Genomic DNA, 24,825 nt, shown 5'->3' on the forward strand with positions numbered 1-24,825 from the left:
CATTAATGAGATATTTGACACTGCTTGTTTTCTGTACTAAGGCTTTGGAATCCAGTGTTTAGCTTACGCTTATGACACATCTTAATTTGGACTGGCCGTATTGCAAGGGCTCAGTAGCCAAGAGGCTAATGACCACCATATTGGCCAGTACAGTTCTAGTGTTTACATGAAAGCAGTGCTTTGGGTAGATTCTTTACATTTTTTGCCACATCAGCCAAAGTTTTCCTTTAAGTTGGCTCTTTTATTTATTTTTTATTTTTCAAAAATGTTCATTTATTTTGAGAGGGGGAGGGGCAGAGAGAGAGAGAGAGAGAATCCCAAGCAGGCTCTGCACAGCCCGCACAGAGGCCTGGTGGCTCAGTTGGTTAAGCATCCAACTCTTGGGGGGGTGCCTGGGTAGCTCCGTCAGTTAAGCGTCCGACTTTGGCTCAGGTCATCTCACGGTTTGTGAGTTCGAGCCCCGCGTCAGGCTCTGTGCTGACAGCTCAGAGCCTGGAGCCTGCTTGGGATTCTGTGTCTCCCTCTCTCTCTCTGCCCCTCCCCCACTTGTGCTCTGTCTCTCTCTGTCTCTCAAAAATAAATAAATAAATGTAAATTTAAAAATTTTAAAAAGCATCCAACTCTTGGTTTTGACTCAGGTCATGGTCTCACAGTTCATGAGTTCGAGCCCCACATCGGGCTCTGTGCTGATGGTGTGGAGCCTGCTTGGAATTCTCTCGAATTCTCTCTCTCTGCCCCTCCCCTGCGCTCTCTCTCTCAAAGTAAATAAATAAGCTTTAAAAAAAAAGAGAGAGAGAGGCCTAACTGACTGAACCACCCAGGGGCCCCTAAGTTGGCTTTTTAAAAAAGTTGGCCTTACGTACATAAAAATATGTATAGAAACTCAACTCATATTTATAGAGTTCTTACTACATGCCAAACACTTGTAGTAAGTGCTTGGAAACTAAATCCTACTGAACAGAAAGATTCCTGCTCTCACCAAGCTTACCTTCAAAGCCCTTCCTATCACAGATAGTTTGGCCTGTAATTGATGGTCCAAAGTGAGGCACTTTTGACTGGGGGGAAAAATACAAATAGTGGTTGACACTGGAAAAATGGGCGGGATTTGACTGAGAAGTGGGCATGAGGCAGCCTTCCCCGGTGATGGTGACGTTCTGAGCCTTCCTAGAGATGGGTGACTCCGCCATATGCCTTTGTCTCTGTGAATGGACACTGAAGATCTATATTGCATTATATGTAATTTTCACCTTAGAAGAAGAAAACACAAAAAGAGCCATAAACGAATATTGAACTCGAGTTGATGACATGCATGCTGAAGTGTTTACAAGGGGAAGTAGACTAATGTATTCAACTTTCTTTCATTTTTTCCCCAGCTTTTTTAGATACAACTGACATATGATATTGTGTAAGTTTAAGGTGTACAATGTGTTGATTTCATACACCTATATATTGTGAAATGATTACCACACTTCCATCACATCACATAGTTCTCTTTCTTTCTTTCTTTTTGTTGTTGTTGTAAGAACATTTATTTATTTTATTTGTTGGGAGAGAGAGAGAAAGAGCACGGGAGGAGCAGGTGGGGGGGGTGCGGGGGAGAGAATCACAAGAAGGCTCCATACTGCCAGCACGGGGCCGGATGTGGGGCTCAAACTCACAGAAGCATGAAATCATGACCTGAGCCAAAATCAAGAGTTGGATGCTCGACTGACCGAGCCCCCCAGGCACCCCTGTGGTGAGATCATTTAATGTCTCCTCTCTTAGCAACTTTCAAGTACTAACTAAAATCACCATGCGATACATTAGAGTCCTCCAAATTTTCAACTTTCTTTGAAACGCATCAAAAAATAAGATGATGGCTGGTTGGATAGAGAGATGGGTGTATAATAAAGCAAAATGTTAATAGTGGAATCTAGGTATTCTCTGTACAGTTCTTCCCATTTTTCTGCGTATTTTTAAAACTTCACAGTAAAATGTGGGCAAGAAAATTCTAGCCAGATCCTGTTGCCTTCTGAAGGCTCTCAGCCTGCCTCGGGGCTCTGTATAAAAAGGGGAGATGGGGCTAGAAAACCGTTCAAGATGGATGGATGAGCAAGAAAGAAGCCTTTCTCCTTGATAGATGATAAAATACTTCAAAACTGGGAAAAAGTTAAGACTTTCTCAGCTTGTGGGTCAATGCTATTTAATGTACTGCCTACAATTGTCACTCCTATCTTATGGCTTGGAATATGTGATGCCTTATCTCCAGGACACATGTTAGGGAAAGGCAACATCTGTCTGTGTCCTGAGGGCCCAGCTGCTGTGTGTGTGTGTGTGTGTGTGTGTGTGTTTTGTTCGTTTGTTGTTTTTGTTTTTAAGTAGGCTTCACACCCAGCATGGGGCTTGAACTCACAACACTGAGATCAAGGGTCGGAAACTTCAGACACTTAATCGACTGAGCCACCCAGGTGTCCCTTAGCTGCTGTTTTAACAGGGGAATATATTTTTCTAATATGCCTCCTAAGTGCTCCTAAGGTAGTAGGGGGCCTCTTTTGGTAGAAGAAAAGTCTGTGACTTTCTTCTCCGGTGACTCTTCCTGGATGATGCTGGGACACAGTAACTTCCGTGGGGCCCTGGCTGAGTACGGGTGATGAACTCCTCAGCTGGAGGCCAGACTTCCTCCAGGCTCCTTGTCTGGCGGTGTCCTATACTAGGCGGGCTTGCAGAGTCTCCCTTGAGCCCGTTATGGTTGGAACTGGTGGGAAGTTCCGTCTGTGGAGGTTGGCAGGGAGGGGGTTCCCCCACCTACGCCATTTTAATTCTCAAGCTCTGCCAAGAAAGCTCATCCCCCCCCTCCCCAAACTGTCCCTTCTCCTCCTCTCTTCCGTCTCCAGGAACAACACAAAGAACCACCATGACTGGGAACCAAACAAGAGCCAGGATGTGAATCCAGACCCATTCAGCTCTTCAGCGACATCATTCTCCTGGTTGACTAGAGACTGTGTACTAAATCTTGATGGCTTCAGCTCCTGCATCGGGAAAATGGGAGGGGGGGGCACTGGTACCCCACCCTCCCATTCCCACCCCTTTCTCTTCTCCTGGTGCTGTGAGGATTTCATGCAGCAGTAAATGAAAAGCAGTCCAGACAGCGTCTGGCTAGTAGTGAGCACACAATATAAACATCAATCGTCATTACAAACACTATTATCACTCTGAGCTACGCTGGGGGGGGGGGGGGGGGGCGGGCAGGAGAAGGGACCCTGACTCAGACCGGAGAAAAAGCTTCAGGGTGAAGATGACTTTTCAGGCAATTTTCAAAGAAGGATGAAAATTCCACCAAGAAGGTGGGGGAGGGAGACGACATTCCAGGAAGAGGACACAGTGACATCAAAAGCCTAGTGACGTCATCGGAAAGTGAAGCTCGCTGGGGGAATCAGTGCATAGCGCCCCCTGTCTGCAGCATTTGGGCAGGAAGTGGGGATGGGGAACTGGGGGCGGGAGGGGGTTTGAGCAGGAAAGTGCTCTCCAAGCCAGCCACCCAGGAGTGTGCCGACAAAGCCTGGGAGGGGCCACTCTGGTCTGGCTTCCGGTCTCAGCTTTTTCACCTCTTCTGAGCTCTTGGTCCCTGGATCCAATTCTCCAGCCACCACGGCCATCTGGCTGTTCAGATCCATCAGAGTCTCTCTCACTTGCTGTTGTGTCCCCCCTGAAATGCTGTTCCCACCATTTCCTCCCCTTTCCCCAAACTTAGGGCAAACGCCATCTGCTCCAGGATGCCTTCCCTGGGTCCCTAGCTAAGGAACGCCACGATCACATAATGTGAGTCATTCCCCTCACTGCACGCCTCCCATTCTGAAACTACCTTGTGCATGTTGTTTACTGGTTTTTCATCTGCCTGACCCCATCAGACTGTCAGCTCTGTGAGGGCTGGGACTTTGTCTCATTCGATACTGTATCCTTAGCACCTAGAGTCCTACCTGGCACTTAGCATGTGCTTAGTAAATGCTTACTAAAGGAAGAACCGAAAGATTTTTAAACAGCAGAGTGAGACAATCTGACTTATGTTTTAAAAAACGGCCCTAGGGGCTCCTGGGTGGCTCAGACGGTTAAGCATCTGACTCTTGATTTGGGCTCAGGTCATGATCTCATGGGTTCCTGAGTTTGAGCCTCCTGTAAAGCCTGCTTGGGATTTCTTCTCTCCCTCTCTCTCTCCCTCTCCTGATTGCGCATGCACTCTCTCTCTCTCTCAAATAAATAAACTTTAAAAGATAAGATAAAATAAAAGACTGCTCTGACTGGGGCGCCTGGCTGGCTCAGTCGGTAGAATATATGACTCTTGATCTTAGGGTGGCAAGTTTGAGTACAGGAAAAAGATTCTGTACTGGACAACTGTACTGGTCCAGGGACTAACGACAGGTCTAGGATTGAGGGGGTGAGAAGTGGTCAGAAATTTAGGAGGGAAGAGGAACAGAATAATGCAACTGAGGGAAAAGAGGGGAGGAAGAAGCAGGGGACTAAGAGAGGAGGAGAGAGTGGGGCACCTGGGTGGCGCAATCGGTTAAGCGTCCGACTTCAGCCAGGTAACGATCTCGCGGTCCGTGAGTTCGAGCCCCGCGTCGGGCTCTGGGCTGATGGCTCAGAGCCTGGAGCCTGTTTCTGATTCTGTGTCTCCCTCTCTCTCTGCCTCTCCCCCGTTCATGCTCTGTCTCTCTCTGTCCCAAAAATAAATAAACGTTGAAAAAAAAAAAAAAAAAAAAGGAGGAGAGAGAGGAGTCCATGACCTTTGGCTGTGAGATGGGCATTGGAGCAGCACGAGGTAGGGGGTGGTGTGGGGAGAACACAGTCACAGGGGGAGGAGTAGACCTGGAAGAAGAGACCAAATTAGTGTCTGAGATGCCTGTTGGACAATCCAGGGATGAGGGCTAGGAGGCAATTATAATAATTACAATTATGGTCATAACAAAATAACTAGCACAGAGCTCTCTGGTTATATTATTCATCACTGATCAACTATTCATTGAGCACTGGGGACACAGCACCCACAGTGACAGACAGTCCTTGCCTTCATGGGGCTGATGTTCTGCTGGAATATATAAAGAATATAAAAAAGAATATATATATTCTTTTTCTTTTCTTTTTTTAAAATAAGCTCTACGCCCAACGTGGGGCCCAAACTCCCCACCCTGAGATCAAGAGTCATAGGCTCCACCGACTGGGCCCGCCAGACACCCCCAGAAATACATAATCTAATGTCAGGTAGTGATAAACCCTCGGGGTGGTCAGGTGGGGATGCGAAATAAAACAAGGCGAGGATTTAGAGAAGGGGAGATCATGTTGGAGAGAGTCTGACGTCCAGGAAGGATTTCATAAATATTTGCTAAAGACTTAATGACAGAAAGTGGATGGTTGATTTACTGAGTGTTTAGGGAATTGATCTAGTTATCCTCAAAAGATTCCAGGAGGTGAGTTCCTTCCGTTATATAGCGGAGAAAACTGAGGTAGAGGGGTATCTTAATGACTCAGAAACGTAGTGATGGAAACCCAACCAAGCGAGGACAGGGAAACACTAGGTGGAAATCCCCCCTCCCCCACCAGCTCAGAGGCCCCCGGAAACGGTCATTTGCCAAGGCGGAGGAGGCAGAGCAGAGCGTATTGACCTATGACGTCATCGGGACGTTAAATAGCGTAACATCACCTGGACGTAGACCCATTTCCCTTCCCGGACAGGTCCTCTGGTACTCCGGGACCTCCTGAATCAGGCCTCTCATTGGTTACTCGCTCCATCAATCTGTTTCATTCTTACAGTCTTCCGCCCCGCCTTCCAGAGACCACCTCTGATAGGCTGACGCGGCCGTCACTTCAAAAAGGTCCGCATTCCTTCCGCCTTTCTCCAGGAGACCGAGGGCGAGAGGGGTGGATCTCAGGCAGCGCCCACCCCTGAGGCTCTGCTTCCGCCTGTAATTGGTTGCCCTGGCTGCCGGTCGCTACGCCACCCGCCTCTTATTGGTCATCCATCCGCCGCTCTGCGCGGCGCCGGCTCCGCCCCCGTCGGGTGTTTGTGGTGGGGCTGCGGAGTCGCCGATCCCGCCGGAAGCGCCAGGACAATGGGGACCCGGGACGACGAGTACGACTACCTATTCAAAGGTGCGGTCGGTGGGACACAAACGGGCGAGGGGACGACGGGGAGGTGGCGGACCGAGGCTGAGCTCCAGACCGCTGGGCCCAGGCCGGAGCCCGGGACTTGGGGCCCGGCGGGTCAGGCAGCCGGGAAGGCCAGGGAAGTCTGGGCTCAGTCAGCTTTGCGGACCGGACCGGCGGCCCAGAGAGGCCTGGGGGCCTTGGATGCGCCGAGGCGGGGCTGGGGCCGAGAGGGGGTGGGGCCCGAAGCGGTGGGAGAGGCCGTTAGGGGCGGGGCCTCCGGGAGCCGGGCCTCCCCAGCGTTTGGCGGGCCGGGCTGGGTGGAAAGCTCCATTCGAGACGGGGGCGGGGCCGCCAGAGGCGGGGCTAGGGCGTGGTGGGCGTGCCCAAGAAGTGGGCTGGGACGGGGCAGGTGGGGGTGGTGCTCTCGCGGAATGGGAGGAGCCAGCCCTGATTGGTAGCAGCATGTCTGGGGGCGGGAAGAGACGGCGTGGTAGGGGTTGAGGTGTGTGGTAGGGGACCCTGGAGTGGGGTGCTGACCCAGAATTGCTTGGAGGGGCGCCTGGCGGGGGGACTGTGTGTGCCAGGCTTGCTGGTTAACCGCAACAATTATCTTTGAGCTCTCAGAACTCTTAATTATCGAAGTACCCGCCCTTTCCCAAGCATTCCCGCTCATGAATTCGTTGCATGAATTCACCCCAGCCCTGTGAAGTCGTCGATATTCTCCAGCCTCTCTCTGTGGACTTGGAAACTGAGACCCAGAGAGAGAGGGCACGTGTTGGAGCAGGATTTGAATCCAGGTCAGCTGTGGGCTTTACCACCTAAGGAGTATATATGGGACTAATAAGCTTATCAGACCACCTCTCCCCACACACGCACACTGGTAGTCCTGCTTTCCGCCAGCCTGCTGGAGGATCGTCCCTGCCCAAGGGACAGAGGGCTCTAGAGCCTCGAGTGAGGCCTCGGCAGATCAGGCAGCCATTGCTGGCCTAGCTCCCTCAGCCCGCAGCCCCAGCTGGGAAGACTCCCGCCATCCACATCGCTGGCGTTGTGCACTGATTTCAGAGTCACTGGCTTCACGGTGCCAACCTGGGCTTTGGCCAGGTCCTGTGCTGTCCGTTCTGGGCTCCCTGGACGACAGTGGTTGCCCTTGATAGCTACCCTGGGGCCCCGTGAGACACCATTGTCCTGCCGCCTGCCGCTTGAGGGTCTGCCTCCCACACCAGCTGTTGGTATCTCCCCCTCGTTGGGCAAGCCTGGAGATCCCTGGGAGTGCAGTCTGTGTCCGTCGCTGACCATTGTGTCTGTGGTCTCCTCTAACACGTTGGGGCTGGGAGCCTGGGGATCTTGGGGCTGTGGAGAGCCAGGTGGAGCGCTCCCTACCTGGGATATCCATGTGGTGAGAGGCTTCTGGGCTGGGGGAGGGCCCATGCAAAGGCCCAGAGTTGGCACACAGCACCGTGGGCCCAAGGAGCTGTGTGCAGGCTGATACGTCACTGGCAGGTGAAGCTGTGTGGTCAGCAAGCATGAGTCCAAGGCCTGACTGAGCCTTGGGGTCTCACGTTAGGGGCCAGGGAAGCTCAATCAGGGCTTTGGGGACTGGCGACAGGTGGACTGGACTCCATCCTGCTGCAGCTGGTGCCCGGAGGCCACTGCTCCCCAGGTCCTGACTGGTCACCCGCCTGGATGGGGACCCCCAGGGCAGGGGGGCGTTTCCCCAGGAGTCACCGCCAGGTTTTGATGGTGCTTTCCCACTTGTTATTTTCAAGCACTTGCTGTTATAAATAACTCAGTTCAGTGTTTTTCCCAGTCATCTTTTGCCCTTTGGGTTATTTCTTTGAAGTACGTTCCCAGAAGCACCGTTACTGGGTCAGGGGCAGTGGGGCGGCTGTGTGCTTCCCGGGACTCAATCTCCAGAGTCTGCTTCCTGGAAACACAGATCTGACTTCTGCGGCAATTGGCAGGGGTGGGGGTGGGGAGGTTGCCTGTCCTGCTTTCCTCCCCCACTGGCCTCCTTTCCTGAGTTGGCAGGTGCCCTGCTGACCTTTCCGAGCAGAGTTAGGAGTGAAAGTCTAACCCACAAGGTCAGTACTTCCCAGACTGCGGTCATCTGAGATCACCTATCCACACGGATGCCTTATTGGAGGTCTCCTCATTGTCTTTTCATGTATCTCTTTAAATCCACTCAGTTTTTCACTCACTTAAACGGGAAAAGGAAACTGGGTGGGTCTGGCACATACAGAAGAAAGGAAAAGAAGCCAGCAGGTAGGCAAGCCACCACTGTCCCATCACTTGCCAGTGACAAGACAGCTGAGACAGAAACATGACTATACTGTCGCCCTGGACCCTCCTAAGACCCCTGTGGCCTGCAGAGGGGCAGGTCTGGGCATTAGACAAGTGCACAAGGTAAGAGTGTACCAGAAGGGGTGACAGGGGCCAACTTTCTTTTTTGTTTGTTTGTTTGTTTGTTTTTTATCAAATGTTTTGCTTCTTTTTGAGAGAGAGAGAGAGAGAGAGAGAGAGAGTGCATGAGCAAAGGAGGGGCAGAGAGAGAATCCCAAGCGGGCTCCATGCCATCTGCACAGAGCCCAACGAGGGGCTTGAACTCACGAACCGTGAGATCATGACCTGAACCAAAACCAAGAGTCAGATGCTTAACCAACTGAGTCACCCAGGCACCCCACAGGGGCCAACTTTCTGACCTCGAGGCTTGCCAGCCCTGCTTCCTGGTCGGAGGGGGCCGTTCAGGAGCGGGGGGGGGGGGGGGCGCCAATGATCCTCCTGCCCCCAACCCTGTGCTCAGCCTCCCCCAGGCTTTAGTCACCTTCTGGCCCTTCCCTTGGCACGGAGAGGCCACACTTTTCACCCGGGACACAGCCTGCCCCTTGTTTAGCCCTCCTGCCACCGCCTTGGTTATGTTGGCAGCCACATCACACGTTAGCTCCCTTGACCTCCAAGACCAAGGCCAATAGAATCCCCCTGGGTGTTTTCCTCACTGCACATTCCCCTCCTCCCGCAGGAGTAAGGTTGTTTATTTGTACCTAATTATAGATCTGCACGTTTATCCTGCTAACATTTTATCCTGTCAGCCATGGGGCTATTTTCCCAGCCTGCAGATCAATCCCTGGGGGCCACCTCTGACCTCTCTTCTGGTAGGCCAGGCTGCGGGGTCCACAGTGGGAGCAGCTATGTCCCCAAGGGCCGCCGAGGACTTCCTAGAGCCCCTGGCCACTCACCTAGCCTGTGAGGATGTGGGTTGAAGTGGGACGCTGCTGAGGTAGCCCAGGACCTTGCCCTCCAGGCTTTGTCTACCCCTGGACCGTCTTCAAGTCCTTTTGGGAAAGGGGTCGAGCAGAGAGTTGCAGCCGGCACCCACAGAACAGGCCAGGCCCCAGTGCTCACCCGCCTCCGCTGAGTGCTTCCGAGGCAGCCTCCTGGCTCTCCAGCCCGGGCAGGCCCCCCACCAGACCCGCTGGTAAGGACCCAAGCGCACCATCTTCCTCCAGTGAGCAGCCTTCCCTGTGTCCTGGCCTTGGGCACCTGTCTGTCATCTACTCTGACGCCCCAGGACATGGCTGTGGCAAGATTGCCCCCAAGCGCCAGTCCCTGGGGCCTGGGATGGTCAGGGCTGGCTTCCTGCAGGAGAGGCAGGGTCCTGTTCTTGCTGGAGTAGGGGACCCAGCTCCCCTACCCCCCCAAATGGCCACTCAGTCCATGAGTGTCCTGAGTGCAGGCTCCAGGGGTGCCGTGCTATCGTGGGGCAGGTCAGAGGACCCTGGGCTTTAAGAGGTGCCAGCTCCTTGTTTTTGCCAACTGGGCTTGCCTGCTCTGCCAGCCAAATGGCATGTCCAGGGAGGCAGTTTCCCTGGCCATCGGTGCCACCAACTTCTGTGGAAATTCTACGGGCTGTGTCCTCAAGGGCCCTTTATTTCCCCCAAGACAGTAGATCACTTGTGCCTTGGACAATGCCGTTCTCATTCCCAGCCTGCACAAGGGGCCAGCCTGGCCACTGCCCCACCGGCCACCTCTCTGCGTTGGGCACCGTGTGCCAGGGACTGTCCAAGCAGCCTGGCCTTCCCGTTGTTCATCTGGGCCGTGGCTGGTGGCTCTCATCCTGCTCTGGCCTCCACTTTCTCACTGGGGGACCCTGGATCAGAAACTTTGTCACTCTGGGTTGAGTGTCCCCAACTGTAGAAGGGGAATGATAATATGAACATTTGTCCCAGGGGTGGCCCTGAGAACACAGTCACAAAGCCTTTAGGGCTGAGCCTGGCCCGAGGTGCTAAGGGGCTTGTTGGCTAGGCCACAGCAGAGTGGGTGGGGCCAAGGGGACTCTAAAGTTGTATAGTTGTGCCAAGGCTGGGAAGGGAGGGAGCACGTAGGGGTGGGGATACAGGGCAGGGCCCAAAAGGCACCCTCTTGGTCATTTCCTGTTCTATTCCTAAGGGTATAAAAATTGTGAGCACACCCCTCCAGCCTTGGCCAGGTCCCCCTGGCCGCGTGGGAAGGAGGGGAGGGCTTGGGGGTGTAGGTGGTGGGCCCCACAGCATGGCTGAGAGCCACGGGCCCATGTCCGTCCCCACTCTTTCCACCTTTCTCTGAAGTCAGCTCGCCATCTTCTGTTGGGCACCCCCAGTGTCACAAGAGAACACTGGCCCTGTTATCACAGGTGCCGTGGGCCAGACCACATGGTGGTTTGAGGGGAGAGGAGAGGCCTGACTTGAGGGGTTTTGAAGGATGAGCAGGAGTTTGCCATGTATTCCAAGAGTCAGGAGGCCTCCCCCCCGCCCCTGAGCTCAGCCCTGGATGCAGAAGACATGGGTTCAAATCCTGATGGACAGCTTTCCAGCCAGGAGGACCTGGGCAAGTCACTGTCTGGTGACCATGGTTGGGAGGTAGGAGCGAGCCTGCGTTAGGCTTGGCATTCTCCCACTTCCTAACCCGTAAAGGTTACATGAGACATGTGTGAGGGGGGTCCAATCAAGGGCTTTCTTAGTACAGACTCATTTAAAAAAAATTTTTTTTTAACATTTATTCATTTTTGAGAGTGAAAGAGACAGAGCATGAACAGGGGAGGGGCAGAGAGAGAGAGGGAGACACAGCATCTGAAGTAGGCTCCAGGCTCTGAGCTGTCAACACAGAGCCCCATGCAGGGCTCGAACCCACAGACTGCGAGATCATGACCTGAGCTGAAGTCAGACGCTTAACCGACCGAGTCATCCCAGTACAGGCTCATTAAACATTCTTCTTGCTCTTAGTGTTCTTGGCTCTAAAGTAGCCGGCCGAGAGAGGGTGCTGGGTCCTGGGTGCCTTGCCTGCCTCCTCACCTGCGGCCTGAGGATGGTAACCTGGGCATCTTCCAGGGGGCAGGGAGGCTGGGACGCTCCACCGGCCGCCTTGGCATCGGTTCATTCTGCAGGCGTGGATCAGGTGCTTCCTGCGTGCTGGGCGCTGCACCAGGCCGGGACCCAGCAGGGAAGGAGACTGTCTGAGGTTCCTGCCCTTGTAGCCCAGTGGGAAAGACTAAATAAATAAGTGAAAGCTGCAGTGTGAGAGAGTGGGAAGAGCTGTGGAGGAAGTCGGGTGGGGCAGGGAGTGGGCTTTTAAGCGGATGGCAGCGAAGGCCTCTTTGGTCGAGTGCCATCAGAGGGACCACACCGAGGAGGCGAGGGCAGACACCAGGCAGGTACCTGGGGAAGAATGGTCCAGGCGAAGTGCAACGTGCCCCTGTATGTCTCCTGGTCCTGGTGAGGAGGCCCGTGTGGCAGGAGCAGAGTGGGCGAGAGGGAGAGAGGGAGGAGGGGAGGGCAGGGAGGGCACGGGGCAGGTCATGCAAGGCTCTGTGGGTGGGCCTGGACTTGGACTTTTACCCCAGGGAGGTGGGCGCCCTGGAAGGCTGTGGGCAGAGGAGGGCGGGGCCTGGCTTGGCAGCTCACGGGCGCCCTCTGGTGGCCTCCAGGAAAACAGCCTGTTGGTAGGAGCGTAACCACCAGGGCTGCGGAGGGACGCGTGTGTTGCGACCAGAGTGGGGGCAGTGACGCCGGTCAGAAGCCGTGGGAATTTGGGCATGCACATATACAACTTTCCACCGAGGAAAAACTTTTAACTGGCTGTGAGTGACCAAGCCTACAGCCCCCGTGACTTTCCACTGGACAGACCCACCCTTGGGTGCCAGAGCCCAAGGCCCCCACTTGTAGTTTCTGCCTGGGGTCTCTGGCCAGACAGCCGCGTACTGTTTCTTCTACGTTGTACGTATAGCCGCGCGTGTGTGTGCGGCACATACACTGTGCACACACAGAGGTGAGACTACCTGGGTCTAAGGACAGCCTCTTGGGCTCAGACTCCTGGACCATGTCATGTGGCCTTGTCACAGAGCCTGGGGCGCCTTGGTCCCTACAGGCAATGCTTCTATGGCTGGGGCAGGAAACTTGGGAAAGAGCGGGATAAAGGCAGAGACTGGAGGGGCCTGCTCTGCCCTCTTCAGGACGACTCTTGCTCTGGATGTCTGCAGAAAGGGCTGACTCTGGGGCCGTGGGGGTGGCGGGCTCTGTCCCCTCCCAGCTGCATCCAGAGGGCACATTCCTGTTCCGCATGAGCCAGCTGTGACTGTGCTGGGGCCCGAATGTGGATTGGCTTGCAGTAGCTCTCCAGAAGGAAGCAGAGGGTGGGCGCGGGGGGTGAGGCTTCCCATTTCCTGTTACTTACAGCTCCAGAGACAGACCCCTGCAGGTAAGAACCCAGGGGAACTGTAGTAACAACCGCTCCCCTGCCTGTCTTAGCACGCTAGATGCTAGCGGGGTTCTGATCCTGCCGTTTCTCCTCGAGTCCCCCCCTTGCAGAAAAAGGCAGCCCAGAGAGGTTAAGTGACTTGCCCAAGGTTGCCCAGCCCTGGAGCTTTCTTGGCCACCGGGCTGCCGTGGAGGTTCAGGGGTTCCGAGTGGGATCCCCACCCTGCCTGCCTGCCTGCCTGCCTGCCAGAATGTCTGGGTCCCTACACCGCAGCTGAGGCAGCTCTGCTCTGAAGAGACCAGAGACGGCAGGGGTGTCGTGCTGTCCGCAGTGGCTGTGCTTCTGGAAGCCCAGAGCCTCTGTTTGCTTCTGCCCCGGGAAACGCGGTGCCTCGGGCTCCGACCGCCCCGATGTCGGTTTCCAAGTTGGCCCCGCACCTGGGACGCCACCGTTCTGTAGGTGGCCGTGGGTGGTGTGTGGGCCTTGGCTCAGGGACGCCGGCCCGCAGAGTCTTACCCGTGTCCCTCCTGCCCCCAAAGTGGTGCTCATTGGGGACTCAGGCGTGGGGAAGAGCAACCTGCTATCACGCTTCACCCGCAACGAGTTCAACCTGGAGAGCAAGAGCACCATCGGCGTGGAGTTTGCCACCCGCAGCATCCAGGTGGACGGCAAGACCATCAAGGCGCAGATCTGGGACACCGCCGGCCAGGAGCGCTACCGTGCCATCACCTCTGCGTGAGCGACAGGGCCGGGGTGATGCAGGCAGCCGTGGGTGGGGGGCCCCTGGGGAGAAGGATGGGTAGGAGTCGCATCGGAGGAGGAGAGAGCGGATCTCTGAGGGCGGGGGGCCCGCGGTGGAGGGACAAGACCCCCAGGAGCTAGGGGATCCTCGGGAAGACCCGTGTGCCGAGTCTCGGCCACTCTGTGACCCCGGGGCAGGCATGTCCTGCAGTGTCTCTGGCCCCCGGAGTCCCGTGAAGCCCTGCGGTTTTGCTGGGAGCTGGCTGCACGATGAGAGTTGTTATCCCGGACCGGCTTGGGCCCCTGTGGCCGCTCGCCAGCCCTGCCTGCCTTCCCTCAGCTTCCCTCTGCGCTTCAGCTCCCACCTGGTCCCACACCTGTCCTGTCCTCCCACGCGGCTCTTGGTGCTCCCCGGCCACCAGTACCCACTGGGGCTGCCTCTTCCCAGACCTTCCCTGTCAGTCAGCTGCGTCCACCGGACTCCCCCCGCTGGTCACCTTCTCATGTCCTTAATCCCTCGGGATGGGTGTGTGTCCGTCAGCCTCCTTGGTGGTCAGGCCGGCCGAGCCTTTGGTGGGCGCTGGAGCTCTTGCCCAGCAGTGGCCCTTTCCTTCTCCCCTTTTGTGGCCGACCCCAAGGGTGTCTTCTGACTTTGGGTCCCAGACTACTTCCTCTGGTCCCGTATTCCCCAGCTGAACCTGGGGAGTAGAGCCTGAACCTCGGGATACAAGCGTCTCCCGTGAGGCCACCACGGCTGCCCCTCGGGCGGGCCCTGTGCCTCCTGCTCTGTGTGTGGGCTGAGGAATGCCGCCCCCGGAGCCTGGTGCAGGGAACTGGCAGCGGGCTCAGGCTTGGGCCCCGCGTCCTGCCCCACAGCTACTACCGCGGCGCGGTGGGTGCCCTGCTGGTGTATGACATCGCCAAGCACCTGACCTACGAGAACGTGGAGCGCTGGCTGAAGGAGCTGCGGGACCACGCTGACAGCAACATCGTCATCATGCTGGTGGGCAACAAGAGTGACCTGCGCCACCTGCGGGCCGTGCCCACTGACGAGGCTCGTGCCTTTGCAGGTGAGTCACGCTGGGCCGGAGCGGGTGAGGCTGGGGGCTGCCGGGGCTTCCCCCACGGGCCACATTCCCGAAAGGCATGCGACTGAGGCATCGGAGAAGCATCTGGAAGTCAGGCAGCACCCCCACCCCGGCCCCTGCCATCTTCCCTGTCTGTGCCCACGGCCTCAGTGCCAGCTTCCCCTTCCTGATGCGTGGGCATCTCGGTCCTCTCTCTTTGACCCCAACCCTTCTTTCTCCTGGGCCAGGCAAGCAGGGTCCCCGAGAGGGCACAGGACAGCACCCTCCACCACCTCCCCGCTCACCTGGGCATTATTCTTTTTGTTCCAGAAAAGAACAACTTGTCCTTCATTGAGACCTCAGCCTTGGATTCCACCAACGTAGAGGAAGCTTTCAAGAACATCCTCACAGGTGGTCACAGGGCCTGGCTGAAGCCATGGTGGCCCCCCGCGTGCCTGGGGAGGGCGGGCGTGACAGGAGCACCGGCCACTGGGGTTGCAGGCTCCGGAACATAACCTCTGGAGCTTTATTCTTTAAACCTGTGAGTGGGTCTGGACAGAGAACAGACATGGCGTGCTCCATGGCCTCAGGCCAGATCGCGGCCCTGCTGTCACTCAGGACATAGAGACCCTCCGTCCACCCAGCTTCTCCAGGGGGGCCCTCCCTGGCTTCACCAGAGAACAGCCAGCTTGGGCAGCTGCGGAGCAGGCGGCATCAGGGGCGCAGGGCCCTCGGGCTTCTGAGAGTTTATTCCGGGGGGGTTTGGGGGGGGAGCTCTGATCTTACAGGATAAGAGGCCGGGCGTGGGGGAGGGCTATATGTGACCAGATACGGTCTTGCCTTGCTGAGCACACAGCCAGCACTGGGTGAGGGTGGAAACCTCCAGGAGCCCACCCCCTGCCACGGTTCCCCTTGACCTGATGGGGGGGGGGGCACAGTGGGGGCTGTGGGCTCAGCCTGGGGGGGCGGGGGCAAGGCGCGAGGTCTAGATGAGCCTTGCAGGGGGGCGGGGCGCGCAGCGCGCTCACCCCCTGCTCCCCCCACTCCCCCCCCTCCCCACCGCAGAGATCTACCGCATCGTGTCGCAGAAGCAGATTGCAGACCGCGCTGCCCACGACGAGTCCCCCGGCAACAACGTGGTGGACATCAGCGTGCCGCCCACCACCGACGGACAGAAACCCACCAAGCTGCAGTGCTGCCAGAACCTGTGACCGCCCCGCGCCGCCCCGCGCGTGCACGTCCTCGTCCTCCGCCCGCCCCTCCCCCCGCCGTCCTCCCTGCCCTCCCCTCTCCGCCCCCTCCGTGACTGGCTCCTGCCCTCCCATCGAGCTCCGCATGGCTGGCCCGCTGGGCCTGGAAGAACAGGAGTGGGCGGCACCTGCCGGCCCGCTCGCTCGAGGAAAGCCGGAAGCCCCGGTTTCTTCTGGGGCCTCCGTGTGCATCTCGGCGGGGCGGGGCGCATGGGCCAGAAGGATGGGCGCACCGAGCGGGCTTCTCCGGTTTTCCACGGCAGACTCCAGGGAGCGATTGCCTCCCGCCCTCTGTGGCCAGTTGGCCCAGCTGGTCCGCAGTCCCCATCCGGAACCCCCTTCCGGGCTGATGCTCGAAGAGCAAGGCGCCAGGGTGCCGGGGCAGGCGGACACTCTCGGCTCTCGGCACCCCTGTCCCCCCACGCACAGCCAGCACCGGCACACGCCTTCGACCTCTCCCGTGCGTGCGCGACTCCAGCTCCCGCCTGTAGATTTATGCTGGGAGAAGACCCTCCCCCCCTCCCCTCCCCCTCCTTTTGCACGCGGCGCGCTCTCCGGTCCTTCCCTGTGCCCCGCTCTGTCTTGTCTCCCGTCTGGTCCGGAACCTGTTTGCAAGTGAAGCAATATCTCCGTGTTTTGTATATACAACCGCTCTTGTAGCCTTTGGTTTTTTGTTATTGTAGAGAAACACAGATTCTTTATACACTTTGTAAGATTTACGCCAAACCCCAGCTCTCGATCTCTTATTCTCCCTGTGGCCCCTGCACTGTTGCCCCGGATGCCTCATTTCTTCAGCCCGTTACTAAAATGTATACTCCGACTTCCTGTACAGAAACCTGCCGCTGCGCCTTTGTCTTCTTTCTCTCCGCCAGGCGGCCACACCTGGGTCCTCCTCGCTGCCCACGCCCTGCTGCGGGCTGCCTCACCCTGGCCCGGCCCCCCAGGGAGCTAGAAGACCAGGTTGAGGCCCCGCTTGGGACAATGCGGAGGCCCACGAGCTGATCCCAGGGGCCTTGGCCTGGGGGGGCGGGGGTGGGGGGGAGAGGATCGAATCCTCTCTAAGCTGCCCCTGTGGCGGGGGGGGGGGGGGGGGGGCGGGTGGTGTATTAAATTTCCCGGTCCAGGATCCAGGGGTGCCTCCTGGCGGGGGGCGGGGGGGGGGGTCGTGAGCCGTGTCCACTGCCCCCCATTCACAGCCTTGGGGTTGTTCATCCCTGCTGTCCACGGCTGCCTCATCACCTGGGGTCCCCTCAAGGACAGGCAGAGGGGCTGCTCTGGGGAACGTTGGTGGTACCAGAGCCACCCCGGCTCTCCCCATCCCAGACTGACCTTTAAGGAGGGCCGAGTGGGAGGGAGGCAGGTAGCCCAGAGTTCTCTGCCTCTCCCCAGGATCCAGCTTCTCCCCTGGTCCCTGTGGGCAGAGCTGGCCTGAGGACCATTTCCCACTATATAGGAAGTGTGGCTATCCGCCCCCCCCCCCCCCCAGCCCAGGCCTATGTGAACCCCCCAGCCCATCCCTGCACTAGCCACGGGACTCACTGTGGCCCCTCAGGTGAGGGCAGGGGGCTGTTATAGAAGCTCCACCCTCTGGCATGAGGCCCCTTATACCCTTGACCCCTAGAAGAGCCACCAGAGAAGGGGGTCTAGTCTCTCCCAATTTCAGGCTTTGGCCACCTTGCCTGGAGGGCTGAGCAAACCCAGAGAGGCCTTCCAGAAGAGCCCTGAGCCACAGGGAGCCGTTCCTATAGAGTTGGAGTGAGCCAGGGAGCAGCGTGGGCCAAGGCCACCAGTGGGACAGTGCGGGGGAGGGGGGGGATCTGGTGGGGCCACACACTCCAGGGGCCATTCACACAGACCTCGGGGGTGCTGAATCCATTTGGGCAGTGTGGGCATGGGGGAGGGGGGCAGAGAGTGGGTGGGGGCTTCAGGTGGGCCAGGTGAAGTAATGAGGCACCCTGGCGGGTTTCAGGTAGTCCAGAGATCAGATCTTTCCTGAGCCTCTGTGATTGGCCAGGCCGGAGGCACGTACCGGGGAACAAGACTAACCCGACACTGTTCCCTTGGGGGGTCACGCAGTCCAGTGATGCTGTTTCGATGACTCAGATTTCCGTGATTTAATAAGTGCGGCACGTTCACTCAGTGCTAGGTGCTGCTCTTAAGTCTCTCTTTTTTTTGTATGGTAAAATAAACACATTAAATTGGCCATCCTGACCGTTTTTCACCATACAGTTCAGTGGCATTAAGTACATTCAGTGTTGAGCAGCCACCCCCACCATCTGTCTCCAGAACCTTCCATCTCCCCAAACTGTCCCCATGAAACACGGACTCCCCTGCCCCTGCACCACCCTCCCGGCTCCCACCATCTATCTACCTTCTGTCTCTGTGGATGGAACTCCTCTCAGGACCTGGGGACCTCGTGTGAGTGGGATCTTACGGTATGTGTTTCTTTTGTGTCTGACTTATTTCACTGAGCATAAGGCCTTCGAGGTCCGTCCACATCGTAGCAGGTGTTAGAATTCCCTTTTTGACAAAAGGCTGAGTGATAATAGTGCATCGTATGGATATTCATTCCTCTTCCTGTTTGTCCATTCATCCATCGACGGACACCAGAATGGCTTCCACTTGTCGGCCATTGTGGGTAACGCGGCCGTGAACATGGATGTACAGATATGTGTTCGGGTCCCTGCTCTCAATCCTTTCAGGTACATGCCCAGAAATGCAACTGCTTGGGTCCATGGTGATTCTGTGCTTAATTTTGTGAGGAACTTGTGACATAAAAGACAAGAACACTCCAGGGGCGCCCGGGTGGCTCAGTCGGTTGAGCGCCCTACTTCAGCTCAGGTCATGGTATCACACTCCGTGAGTTCGAGCCCCACACCGGGCTCTGTGCTGACAGCTCAGAGCCTGGAGCCCGCTTCCGCTTCTGTGGCTCCCCCCTCTCTCCGCCCGTCCCCTGCTTATGCTCTGTCTCTCTCTGTCTCAAAAATAAAAACATTAAAAAAAAAGACGAGAACATTCCACACAATGTGAGTCTTTGACATGTCATGGTATTCATAATGACCCTAGGAGGTGGGCATAGCTTACTAGCCCTGATTTAGAGATGAGAAACGGAAGCAAGGGACTTGCCCTGGGTCCCACAACTAGTAAGAAGCAAACAACTTTTAACCTCAGAGCTGTTTGTAACCACTAAGCTATGAGACCTCACCCAGTGTTTATTGAGTGCCTACCGGGGCCAGAAAGCCCTAACAAATGGAGAAAATGCCCGAGAGAAAAGACGGGGAAGAATTTTTTTTTTTACATTAAGGAGATTTTATTACAAAATATTTTTGTTTGTTTGTTTGAGAAAGAGAGAGAGCAGGGCGCCTGGGTGGCTCAGTCGGTTAAGCGTCCGGCTTCTGCTCAGGTCACGATCTCGTGGTCTGTGAGTTCAAGCCCCGTGTCGGGCTCTGTGCTGACAGCTCGGAGCCTGGAGCCTGCTTTGGATTCTGTGTCTCCCTCTCTCTCTGCCCCTCCCCCACTCATGCTCTGTCTCTCAAAAATAAACATTAAAAAAATTTTTTTAATAAAAAAGAGAGCAAGCAGGGGAGGGACAGAGGGAGAGAGAGAGAGAGAGAGAGAGAGAGAGAGAATCCCAAGCAGGCTCTGTGCTATCAGCTCAAACTGTGAGATCATGGCCTGAGCTGAAATCAAGACTTGGATGCTTAACCCACTGAGCCACCCAGATGCCCCACAAAAGATTTTAAACACATAAAAGTGGAGAGAATAGTCTAAAGAACCCCTATCAGCCCATCACCCAACTTCAGCCAATCTGGTTTCACCCTATTCTCTTCCTGTGTGCCAATTCCAGACACATTCCAGCCTTAAATATTTCAGTACCTCTCTCTAAAATACAAAGACTTGTGCCTGGGTGGCTAAATTAGTTAAATGTCTGACTCTTGATTTTGGCTCAGTGAGTGATCTCATGGTCATGGGATCCAGCCCTGTGTGAAGTCCCGGGTGGGGCTCTGCACTGGCGGTGTGGAGCCTCTTGGGATCTCTCTCTCTCCTTCTCTCTCTCTCTCTCTCTGACCCTTTCCTGCTCGCATGCATGCACATGCACTCTCTCTCATAAAATAATTAAATTAAATTAAATTAAGTTAAAACTTGTATTGTGGTCACTCCGTCTGAATTTTGCTGGTAGCATCCCTGTGATCTCTCCCTTTTTGTTTTTTAAAAATTTGAGATAAAGTTCACCCAACCTAAACCTCTCCGTTCGAAGCATTTAAAAATGCACATCCAGTGGTTTCGAGTATATGCACAAGGTTGTGCAAACATCATCACACTCTACAACGGAATCGTTTTCACCACTCCACAAAGAAACCCCGTACCCATTAAGCAGTTTCTCCCCATTTCCCCTTCCTTCCCCAGTCTCTGGCAACCACCAATCTGCTTTTTGTCTTTAGGGACCTCTAGGGTGTCATTTAACATGTCCCTTTGTCCCCTGCATTTCCTGTAAATTAATAGATGTGGAGTGTGATCAGATTTGGGACTGGGCACTTCGGAGGTGATGTGGGCACGCGCTAGGAGGCAGATGATGTCAGCATGTCTCATTTGTGGCGCGTGTCTCCTTTGTAGCTGCTGCAAAGTATCGCTTAGGTTCACAATCCATTAGGGTTACAGAATGGCGATATTCGAAATCTAGCCTCCCTCACTTATTTCTAGAATACATCTGTAGAGAGAAGTTTCCCTTCACCTACGTAGTTACCCTGAGGTGTGGATTGTACGGGCCAGCATAAATTCTTCATTCTTTGTCTGCTTTGGAATTTCGTAATTTTCGAGATTTTGGGTACCAACTCAAAGGCTTCCCAAGAAGCCTTCAGTCACTGTTGCGTTGTTTTTGTTTTTGTTTTTTTAGTTAACGTGCATGAATTTAACTCCTTGGTTGGAGCCACGCTTGCAACCAGTGTGCCCAATGGGGGTGGAATTGAGCAGGAGGTATATATCTGGGACTGAGTCTTGACCAGTGCATCTAGGAGTTAGGCTATACATGGGGTGGGGGAGTGTAGAAGAGTAGATGTACTGGGGATCATGAGACATAGGTTTCTCAGTCAGAGCAGGAAGTTAGAAATATGCAAAGTGTCTGGGATAAAGTTTGGTGTTAGATTAGAATTAGAGGGATGGGTGTGCACTCGTGGTTTTAAAGATGGATGGATGGATGGATGGATAGACAGACAGATGATAGACAGGCAGGTAAATGTCTATATAGAGGTACATACACACACGTATGACAATGAGAAAAGTAAGAATTGATAACCACTGTAGTAACAGTGACCACACCTAGCAACCAGCTCTTGGTTTTTAAATGTTGTTCCCCATGAAAACCAGGGCTCCTTGGGAGACATGGTTGCTTCCAGAGCTGGGGCAGGTAAAAATAACAAGAAAATGCCACCTTGGAACATTTTGTTGAGCCCGTATATAAGGAAGTGCTCGAAGACAGAGGTAGAAAAGTTATTTGGCAACCGTAATCTGGTTTTAAAAAAGGCTAACACCTCCATGCCACTCCCTTCTTCCTGCCTTGATTGAGGATATGATGCCTGGAACCCCAGCAGACATCTTCACTACCGTGAGGAACAGACCAAAAAACTCTCAGAGTCGCTGACCCTATTATCATCATTTGACCAAGCCAATGCCGGCAGCCATCCTCCTCCAGAATTCTTTATTTATTTTTTTAAAATAAAACCTTCTTGGGGCGCCTGGGTGGCTCAGTCGGTTAAGCGTCCGACTTCGGCTCAGGTCACGATCTCGCGGTCCGTGAGTTCGAGCCCCGCGTCGGGCTCTGTGCTGACAGCTCAGAGCCCGGAGCCTGTTTCAGATTCTGTGTCTCCCTCTCTCTCTGACCCTTCCCCGTTCATGCTCTGTCTCTCTCTGTCTCAAAAATAAATAAACGTTAAAAAAAATTAAGAGAAAAAAATAAAACCTTCTTTGTCTAAAGTAACGTTAACAACAAAATTAAAAAAAAAATTGGTGTGTCATCAATGGATAATAAATCTAGCGGGTGAAAGTTTGTTGAGGAACCAGATATTTCATTAATTTCAAAGTCTTTTCCCATAAAGCACCATTGACAAGTGCAACATCCTAGCTCAGGCTGGACACCCGGCAGACACGATTTTAAACAGGCTAGCATAATCAGTAATGGAAGAAATCAACATTCTATGCCTCCGGATATATGCACTGAGAACGCTCTATCACTTCTGTAGTTCTTGTTCCAAGTGCCTAAATCGTGACAAAACAGTAGACAAACACAAATTGAGGAACTTTCTGCAAAATAGCCAGCTCATACTCTCCAAAAGCATCAAGGTCATGACAGACAAAGATTGAAGAATTGTTACCGAATGAAGGACACTAAAATTAGAAAAATACAGTGTATGATCTGGAATAGATGCTGCAGCTTTAAAGGACCTTGTGGGAAGGGTGCCTGAGTGGCTCAGTCGGTTAGGCGTCCTACTCTTGGTTTTGGCTCAGGTCATGATCCCAGGGTTGTGGGATCGAGCCCTGTGTTGGGCTGTATATTGAGCATGGAGCCTGCTTAAGATTTTCTTTCCCCTTTGTCTCGTAGACACACACACACAAACAAACTTTTGGGACTTTATTGGAAACTTTGAATGGGATTTGGGAATTACATGGTACTCTTGGATCAGTATTAACTTCCTGCTTTTGAAGGTGGTACTCTGTTTATGTGGAAGAGTGTGCTTATACTTGAGAAATATACACTGAAAGGGTGCCTGGCTGGCTCAGTCCACAGAGCATGAGACTCTCAATCTTGGGGTCATGAATTTAAGCCCCACATTGGTGTAGAGATTACTAAAAACAAAACAAAACAAAAACAAAAAAACAGACGAGAAAAAATATATTAAAAAAAATAAAAGATTCAGAAATGTTAACAAGTGAAGAATCCGGGCAAATATTTGTAGGAGCTCTGTAACTTTCACTTCTGCAATTTTTATGTACATTTGACTTTTTTATTTTGAAGTAAACTCTGTGCCCAATGTGGGGCTTGAAGTCATGACCCCCCAGATCAAGAGCCACATGCTCTACAGACTGAGCCAGCAAGGTGCCCCAACGCTATTTTGAGATAAGAATTTTTAAAACCCCAGTGAATGGATTTAAACATTTGACCTGTTTTGATCAACTGCAACCATTCCCCTTATTGCAGGGCAAATAATCCCATTTGTGGCCAGTGAGAGCGTCTTAGTTGGGCTCCCACTGACATTGCCTCACTAGGTAATGTCTTTGATAATGCCTGTGCTTTCTGGTATACCAGAATTCATCTTGTACATTCCCTTCTTCAGACCCAGAATCAGATATTTGCCTAGGTTCCCTGGCTCATTCAATTGGAAATGGTATTTAGAGACCATGATCTGGGCTTAAGGAGTGCTCATTGCAACAAAGTCAGTCTTTGTTTCAGAACTCCTCAAGTGGACAGAGCTAGGAAATGTATTTTTTTAATGTTATTTATTTATTTTGAGAGAGAGACAGAGACAGAGACAGAGACAGAGACAACGTGAGCAGAGGAGGGGCAGAGAGAAAGAATCCCAAGCAGGCTCCGAGCTATCAGTGCAGAGCCCCACGTGGGGCTTGATCTCGCCAACTGTGAGATAATGGTCTGAGCTGAAATCAAGAGTCGGGCAATCAACCGACCAAAGAAACGTTTTCTTTTTATATAAGTAAAATGTATCACAACACTCTCAATTCAAATTCAAGGCTGCAGGGTTTTTATTAATGTAATCAACTTTATATTCCCTACTTCCTTCACTCCCTCTGAAAATCCCAGTCCTTGACATCAGCGTAAGTACTCCTTTGCTTTCACTTTATCCCAAACTAAATATGCCACAAGTTCAGAATAACAATTGCAACATTACCATCAACCATATAGTAGTGGTATGCAGACAAACAGTCCTGGTCTCAAGTCAGTAGGAGTTCATCTCCGTGTCATTTGGTACCAACTGGATACAGGGTTTCCTTTGTTTTATTTTTGTTTTGAGGGCTATCTTTAGCTTTAAATTTTGTTTTATAATTATGTAAAATTTTTACGTGGTTGTAAAACCAAATATATAAGACAAGGTATATTTTTTAAGAGTCTAACTTGTATCTTTGTCCCCTTCCTCCTACCTCTTCCCCTCTAACCTTTTAAACAATGTTACGATTTATCTTTTCACTTTGGAAAAATAAAGCCAGTACAACACAACAGAATGTAACTGAGGTCATTGAACTGGCCTGTGTATTCCACAAAGATAGGGCAGGAGAGGAAGGAAATACTGAGGCAATTCCCCATCCTACCTCAGCTCTTTGCATGTGCTTGAACTCTCTGCCTCGGATTCTTCCTCCCTCTCTTCTCCTAGTTCACCTCTACTCCTAGTTTTCAGTTCAATTGCTTCTTTTTCAAGGAAATATTTTTGGACTTTCCAAATTATTCCATGATATGCCCCCTCTCACTTGGCAGAATTTATTGCTTTTATAATTAATAATTAACTATACAATTGGTTGTTTAATTCCCTGGATTAAGGTCCGTGAAGGCAACAGTATTTGTCTTACTCAACCTTGTGTCCTCAGCGCCGAGGACAGTGCCTGGCACATAACAGGCCCTCTTATTGATGTTTATTGCATCCAGGGAATGAACCTATTGCATGAGGGAATGAATAAGTGAATGATGAGTACATGACCTTGGCCTTAGGCTCTTCCATGGCCCCCTATCCTCTCTGGGCTGCTTTCCCTCTGTAAAGTGTGATCATTCGGTTCCTCTCACTTTCTCTCCCAGAATTAATGAGAAACATAAGGGAGGTGATGAACACTTACAAATCCCTTTGCTATGAGTCACGTTCATTTCTGTAACGGTTTTATTTATTAGCTGGCACCGGTCGACGGCAGATGGCGCCACCAACCCC

General features: G+C 53.5%; 2 protein-coding genes across 4 annotated transcripts in view; both read left to right on the plus strand.

Moving 5' to 3' along the window:
* The window catches only part of HNRNPM (heterogeneous nuclear ribonucleoprotein M), a 297,965-nt gene that overhangs the window by 217,120 nt on the left and 56,020 nt on the right, over positions 1-24,825 (plus strand). The window lies entirely within an intron of this gene.
* RAB11B (RAB11B, member RAS oncogene family) lies at positions 5,990-16,739 on the plus strand. Its single transcript, XM_027050508.2, has 5 exons — positions 5,990-6,123; positions 13,386-13,581; positions 14,464-14,657; positions 14,985-15,065; positions 15,720-16,739. The coding sequence occupies exons 1-5, from the start codon at positions 6,084-6,086 to the stop codon at positions 15,863-15,865; spliced, it is 657 nt and encodes a 218-aa protein (XP_026906309.1). The 5' UTR covers positions 5,990-6,083; the 3' UTR covers positions 15,866-16,739.

Source organism: Acinonyx jubatus, chromosome A2 (assembly GCF_027475565.1).
Source record: "Acinonyx jubatus isolate Ajub_Pintada_27869175 chromosome A2, VMU_Ajub_asm_v1.0, whole genome shotgun sequence".
NCBI classification, from domain to species: domain Eukaryota; kingdom Metazoa; phylum Chordata; class Mammalia; order Carnivora; family Felidae; genus Acinonyx; species Acinonyx jubatus.

Coding starts and splice junctions, on each gene's coding strand:
- RAB11B (XM_027050508.2), top strand. CDS start 6,084: ATGGGGACCCGGGACGACGAGTACGACTACCTATTCAAAG. Junction 13,582..14,463: donor TACCGTGCCATCACCTCTGC/GTGAGCGACAGG, acceptor CCTGCCCCACAG/CTACTACCGCGGCGCGGTGG. Junction 14,658..14,984: donor CGAGGCTCGTGCCTTTGCAG/GTGAGTCACGCT, acceptor TTTTTGTTCCAG/AAAAGAACAACTTGTCCTTC.